The sequence below is a fragment of the Gracilinanus agilis genome, chromosome 5 (genome assembly GCF_016433145.1).
Source record: "Gracilinanus agilis isolate LMUSP501 chromosome 5, AgileGrace, whole genome shotgun sequence".
In the NCBI taxonomy this organism is placed as follows: Eukaryota; Metazoa; Chordata; class Mammalia; order Didelphimorphia; family Didelphidae; genus Gracilinanus; species Gracilinanus agilis.
Window position 1 is genome coordinate 285413579 of NC_058134.1, and position 7321 is coordinate 285420899.

General features: G+C 35.8%; 1 protein-coding gene across 1 annotated transcript; it reads left to right on the top strand.

Moving 5' to 3' along the window:
- Nucleotides 1-784: 784 nt before the first annotated feature.
- On the top strand, nt 785-1738 carry LOC123248551 (olfactory receptor 9K2-like). The gene has a single exon (XM_044677366.1). It carries the CDS (start codon nt 797-799, stop codon nt 1736-1738), a length of 942 nt encoding a protein of 313 aa, XP_044533301.1. The 5' UTR covers nt 785-796.
- The last annotated feature ends 5583 nt before the right edge of the window (nt 1739-7321 follow it).

A 7321-nucleotide genomic window follows, 5' to 3' on the forward strand; every position in this document is an offset into this window, starting at 1 on the left:
ACAACAACAACAACAAAAAAAACAAGAGCATATGGTATACATAGCATTGCCCTTCTTAGTGAGTTATGCAGAGTATTTACATATGTTCTCTATCTCCTTCAAATTCATCCTTTAGAAGCTTTGGAGACCTAGTTCCATCTATCCCTAACTCAGGGTCCTGGAAAATGAGTTGAGGAAGAGTCCCCTAACTGGATAATAAGATGGAAGAGCTGTTGATTCAGAAAATATATGAAGGATTTGCTGCTCTCTTGGACTCTCCTTTCCATTCTGGCTTTGAAATATGAAGACTGTGGCATGACACTTAGAGAGTAAGGCAGGGAAAAGAATGATTACTCTATATCCCATATAGCTGAAGAGGCTCCATTCCCCTAAAACAAAGATACACAATATATAAATCTATATTAAGTATTATGGACAGCTAGGTGGGGTAGTAGATAGAGCACCACGTCTTGAATCAGGGAGCCTCATCTTCCTGAGTTCAAATTTGGTCTCAGAGACTGACAAGCTGGTTGACCATGGGCAAGTCATTTAACCATTTTAAGCCTCAATTTCCCCATTTGTAAAATGGAGAAGGGAATACTCTCTTTGCCAAGAAAGCCTAAACTAGGTCACAAAGTCAGTCATGACTGCAAACAAGTGAACAACAACAAAATATCAAATATTATACAAATCAAATTAGATATTTGACATGTGTTTATTGGTATCAATTAAATATTTATCAGTAGGGATGATAGCAGGATCAAAAATGAGAATCCATTTCTTGACCTTGACTTATACCTCTCAGCAGGTGTCTGCCATGGGTGAGAAGGAGATAAACAACCACTCAGAAGTGACTGAATTCATTCTTGTAGGCTTCCGGGTCCACCCAGAACTCCAAATCCTTCTTTTCTTCATTTTTCTGCTTATTTATAGCATGGTCCTTCTGGGGAATATTGGTATGATTATCCTCATTGTGACTGCTTCTCGGTTGAACACACCAATGTATTTCTTCCTAGGCAATCTCTCTCTTATTGATCTTTCTTATTCTTCTGTTGTGGCACCCAAAGCCATAGCCAATCTCTTATCTGAAAGCAAGACCATCTCCTTTGTAGGCTGTGTGGCCCAGCTCTTCTTTTTTGCTCTCTTTATTGTGACTGAAGGTTTTCTCTTGGCAGCCATGGCCTATGACCGATTCATAGCCATCTGCTCCCCACTCCTATATTCTGTTCGCATGTCAAGACGCCTCTGCATCCAGCTGGTGGCAGGATCGTACTTTTTTGGCTGTATTAGTTCCATCATTCAAGCCATCATTACCTTTACTATGTCCTTCTGTGCATCTCATGTTATCGACTTTTTTTACTGTGACACCCGTGCAATACAGAAGATTGCATGTTCTAATGTCTTTATCAATGAGGTGATATCATATACCCTGGCTGTCCTCATTATTTTGCCCACCATCATAGTCATCATGGTGTCCTACATCTATATCTTGTCCACTATTCTGAAGATGCATTCCAATGAAGGACAAATGAAAGCATTCTCCACTTGTGGGTCCCATCTGATGGTTGTTAGCTTGCTTTATGGGACTGTTTCTTTTATGTACCTCACACCTGCCAGTAATCCAGAACTAGGTAAAGCAGCCTCTCTATGTTATACTTTTGTCACTCCCATGTTGAACCCTTTGATTTATTCTCTAAGAAACAAGGATGTCAAAGAAGCCCTGAAAAGTATGTTATGGAGGAAAAATAGTTTTCTCTAATTTCTTTTATTTTTACTATCTTACCCAGTTAAATAGCTATTGATTTTGTATCTGTGATCTATCATTAAAGAAAGATTCTTCTCCAAGTTACCTAATTCTTCCTCTGGAAGTCTATTGACAATCTGAATGACCTCTAGTGAAGACATGGTCTTAATATTCCGTCTATAAAAGGAGACAGAGCCAAGATGTCAGCCTAATAGCAGCAAAGGCTAGAATCACTCTGAGAATCCTTTTGATATTCTATATAGTTTTCCTTCAGGGCAGTTATTGCTGAAAGCCCTGAACTTTGAAACTCAGTTTTAAAGGCACAGTAAATAACATCAATAATAATAAATAGCATTTATATAGTATTTTAAGGTCTGCAAAGTACTTTATAAATATTATCTCATTTTATTCTTGCAACAGCCCTGGGAAGTAGACACTATTAATGTTATTCCTATTTTATAAATGAGGAAATTGAGCTAGAAAACAGTTAAATAACTTGCCCAGTGGCACATAGCAAGTAACTATTTGAAGCCAGATCTTAGTTAAGAACTTCTTAAAGTATTGTGATTTCTATACTAATTGCCTTTAAATGAGTAACTGAGCATATAAGAACCATAGAGGGAAAAGGACATTTCATATATATGTATAATTTCAGAACAGATTTTAAATTCCAATATTCATTATATGTCTATAGAGGTGATTGAGAATCTGATTTGCTAAATTTGCAGGTCTAGAATATGTTTCCACAAGTCTGGGTTATGAGTTGTTGACAATCTGTATTTGAAGGTATTTTTCTATATATTTGTTTGGATGTTTATTCATTTATTTAGCTGCGTATATTTATTTGTTTGGGGGGAAATTCTAAATATTGGTGGAGTAGGAAAGAACTAAAATCACTTTAAGACATTTTGGATTAACTATATCCCAACTAAGTAATATCCTAATAGTAAAAAGTTCCCAATCACTATTGACAGAGAAGTAAAATAAAATAAATCATGCAAGGAAACAGAAAATCAGATGGTCTCATCAAGTGGAGTGTCTATTAGTTACCCTTGGATAAGTTACCTTCTGTTTTGTCTAAATGGATTTCTTTAACAAATGTAAAAGTATTTGGTCTCCTCTCTTTTTCTCTTATCCTTGAAGAGGGAATTTTTTGTGCTCTTGTTTCCAATAACAAACTATTCCAGCTATATAGTAAATATTCTGCCAGAAATCTGCTTTTATCCTTGGCTTATTCCCCTTTTTGCTAACCTCACTCTCCTATTAAATGGTTTACTTATCTATCTTAAGATGCCACAAAAATGCTAGATTGACAGTGTACTTTAAACAGAACTAAAATGTTATAAAAATTAAATTTGACAGCTGAATTTGCTATTAATGAGCAGTCCCCCATAGCATGCTAATAAATGCTAATACTTTCAGTTTGGCCTCCTATCTTTGATCCACAGTCATTGGATGACTTCTTCCCCACTGACAAATAACTGTCCCAAGAATCCCATTCTTTTTGGTTCAATTTCACAACAATGGTGGAAATATGAACTTCTGAGTAAATCAGACTTAAGTTAAAGTTTTCCTCTGAAGCATACTGGCAATATAAATGTAGACCTTTAACCTCAGCACATCAGGCAACACTTGTCAGGTCATAAGTTGCAGTAACAGTAGCAATATCCATTGGTAGAGGGAGTTTCTTCTTTGGGAATTCTGCAGTCTGTTAAAACACAGAGACAGACAGACCAAAAAACAGAGATAGGCCAAATATTTTTTACAGACTTATATCTTATTTGGTTGGGATACTAAATATGGACAGAATTCCCTCATAGATTCAGATGTTATTGAACCAGTGCAAGTTAATGGGGGAATGGTGGTCAACAACTATCAACAAGATAGGTACCTAGAGACTTGCACCATGGATAAGACAATTTCAGATGCCATTAAGGTCTAGGGCACCCAGAATGTAAAAGATCAAATGGATGCTTTTACCTTGAGAATGTTCACTCAGCACCTCTTTGCTCACCACCACTATGCTACTGGCAGTCAAGTTACACTAGTTAACCCCAAAACCCCAAGCCTATAGACTTATAACAAAATTAAACCCCTCATCCCAGCCTACCCTCCCTCTTCACAGTGTCATAGAAATCTGGTCTCTAGAAGTTTGTGGAATTTTGCTGGGGCTATGATAGTCAATGCTATGACAGAGAACCAAGGAAAAGAGGAAGGACACACAAATGAACTTGAAATAGATCTCAACCCCATGCCTCAAGACTCTCTCCTCTGAGAGCCTTGGAAATCCAAACTACATAAGTCAACCAAAGCATTTAGCACTGTCAATCAGAAAAAATGTGATGTTATCAAAGGAGACAACATTTAAAATAATGTTTCCAGTTTCTTTGCTGCTACCCCCTAGGGAACATTGGCTCTTTTGCCATTACCATTTTAACCAGAAATTGTAAAATCTTTCTAACTGGCCTTCTATATCACTGCTATCCATTCTCCACAAAAGTCAAATTGATTTTCCTTAAGTTCAAATCTAACTCACTTATCTACTTAATAAATTACACTGATTTCCAGTTGCTTTTGGAATAAATATAATGTTATTTAGCATTTAAAGATTTTTGTAACCTTCCCTAAGTTACTTTTCCTACTTTAAAGCCAAGTACTCCCATTCACACACTATATGATCTTCTTACTTTTCCATGTAAACAGCCTTTATAATTTCATATAGTCTCACTTTGTTTTCCATCTCTATGCTTTTGTAATGGAAATTCCCCATGCTGAAAAACCTATCCTCCATTCTCTTGGAATTCCATCTCCATCTTATAGAATACCCATATTTTGTTTAAATTCAATTCAAGATCCATTTTTAATGTAAAAGACAGACTTTCATTTGTAGTAAATTATTATGGATCTGAGTGACTCATAAACCATTCCTCAGTCTACCACTTGACTCATTTTCTTTTTTTAATATGATCATCCCAAGTTCTAGAGAAATCTAAGGATATATCTTGATATTTCATTCCTCATCAATCAAAGTGAAATATTTCTTATTAATTAATTAGCATGAACTTTGTTCAAGTTCATGAAATATATTATTAAATAAATTGAAGAAAATTTCTTTTTCAGTAGTAATTTCTTATTTCTCAGGATCAATCAATTAACATTTATTATTTTCCTACAATGTGTCAGGCACTATGCTCAGTGCTGGTAAGATATAGATAATTATATACAATATTTTTATTGTGCAAGAAATCATATCCAAGGCCATTTCAGATTCTCACTTTATTTTAAGCTGATTTCTTTTCACTTGTGAAAATGGTCTTATGCCATTCAATTTCTCTGAAGATGTTAAGTAAATTCTCTTCACAAATCCTCAGCAAGGTAAAAGTGAAAACAGCTATAGCAGAAAAGATCCTTTTTCTAGATCTTCTTTGGCTTCTCTCTATCCTTAACAGGAAACAATTTCTTTTGTTTCTCTCAAATTCAATAGCTTTCTTTAGCAATGAATATTTATAATTCTTTTTGGTAATGAGACAGAGTTGCCTTTCTGTCTCTTTCTCTCCCACATCATCTCTTCCCCACTTCTCTGTCTGTCTCTATCTGTCTATTTGCCTCTGTCTCTGCTTGTCTCTGTTTCTGTCTCTGTCTCTTTCTCTTTCACTCTCTCTCATGCACACATGCATTATATCAGACGATCAAAATCCCCAAGTTTCAACTAAGGCCTATTAAATGATAGAATTATTGGGATATATGATTAAAATTATTTTTCACTTATGCATTTAGTAAGATGAAATAAATTTTAACTAAGTCATATTTAAAGATGTTATCAACAGAACGAAAGATAATTATTTAAAATAACCAATTTATTTAACACATGTTCTTTTAAAATCACACACTTTATTATTCTTGGAATTAAACTTGCAATCACAAAAGTAATTCTTGGAATTAAATTTGAAATCACAAAGACAGCCAGCCTTCAACTGAATTGTTTTCTCTGAATCATTGTCAGCATGAAAAGGTTGCTTCCCATAAGTTTGTCTGGATTGATGGTTATGTTTGACAAAACACCTGCAATGAAATGCATGGTAATTGTGCCAAACTCTCCACTTGTCTAGACCAAACAAAAGAAGTCCAATTCATCAGTAACAGGTCATAAAACCTCCAAACAAAGCCTAACCAATTATCTTTTTAAAATCTTACCTTCCATATTAGAATCAATACTGTCTGTTGGCTCCAAGACAGAAGAGTGATAAGAGGTAGATAATGGGGGTAAGTGACTTGCCCAGAGTCACACAGCTAGGAAGTGTTTGAGGCCACATTCGAACCCAGGACTTCCTCTCTCTAGATCTGGCTCTCCATTCACCAAGCTACCTTACTGCCCCTTCTAACAATTTATCTTTAAGTGGGCAATTAAATCCTTGTATTTTAGGACAGCAGATAAGAAAACAATAATTATCTCTTCCACTATTATTTTCATAACCCTTTCATGAAACAAAAAATCTTTGTATGTCCCACTCATTAGAAAATCACTTCTAGGGAGCAGCTGGGTAGCTCAGTAGATTGAGAGCCAGGTCTAGAGATGGGAGGTCCTAGGTTCAAATCTGGCCTCAGACACTTCCCAGCTGTGTGTCCCTGGGCAAGTCACTTGACCCCCATTGCCAACACTTACCACTTACAATACTGTGTATTGGCTCCAAGACAGAAGGTAAGGGTTTTAGAAAAAAAAAAAAGAAAGAAAATCACTTCTACTTTAATATTTCTGTTAGTTACATGTGAACAATTGAGAAATTTCTAAAATCAAGATTATGTGAATAAACAAAGATCTGTGATTTTGTCAGCATGATAAACTCCCAGAAAAAGAACTCCAAAGACATCTGACAACTCAGCTCTGACTCAAAAGTTGTAAAGTTCAAAGGAATTGCCTAAGGCACAAAAAGTTGAAGTGATTTACCAAGTACCATATATATATAGTATGTATCAGAGGCAAGACTTGAACCTATTGGGTCTTCTTGTCTCCAACTGTAAAAAGAGGATGATCCATGAGTAATGTCCTTCAATTGCTATAGTATGGCTTGAAGGGAGATGGAATAGACATCTCTAATCCCAAATTTCTTCCAAGTGAGATGTTAATTCCTGCCAGGAGGTAAAACAGAAAGTTGGGCCTGGAGGAAACTATTCTTTCATCAGAGAGAAGTGGTACTAGACTAGGATTATCTGTTCCCCCTAAACATTCTTAGTCTGTAAAGTATAATTAAGTTTGATCTAACTTCTAATTGTTTTGTCATTACTGCGGGAATGTGCACTCCTCGCTTTATAGCCAAGGCTTGATTCCTTTCCCACCAAATGCCTGTTCCAAATGAACACATGTCCCAAATAACAAAACAGAAATGAGGAAAACTCTACATAAGAGAATATATACCAGACAATACAGAGTGAAGGAATTCTCTTTGAGATAAGGGTAACTCAGGTTAATCAAGAAAAAATCCTTGGGCACAATCACTATAGGATTCTGGGAAGATGGCAGCTTAGACACAGCAATACTCCAGACCTCTGAAAATCCTTCCATACCAATAAAAAACAAAGTGGTTCAAGGGGACAGAAAAC

Bases quoted from the DNA above. Each gene is read 5' to 3' on its own strand.
- LOC123248551 (XM_044677366.1), top strand. From the start codon at position 797: ATGGGTGAGAAGGAGATAAACAACCACTCAGAAGTGACTGAATTCATT.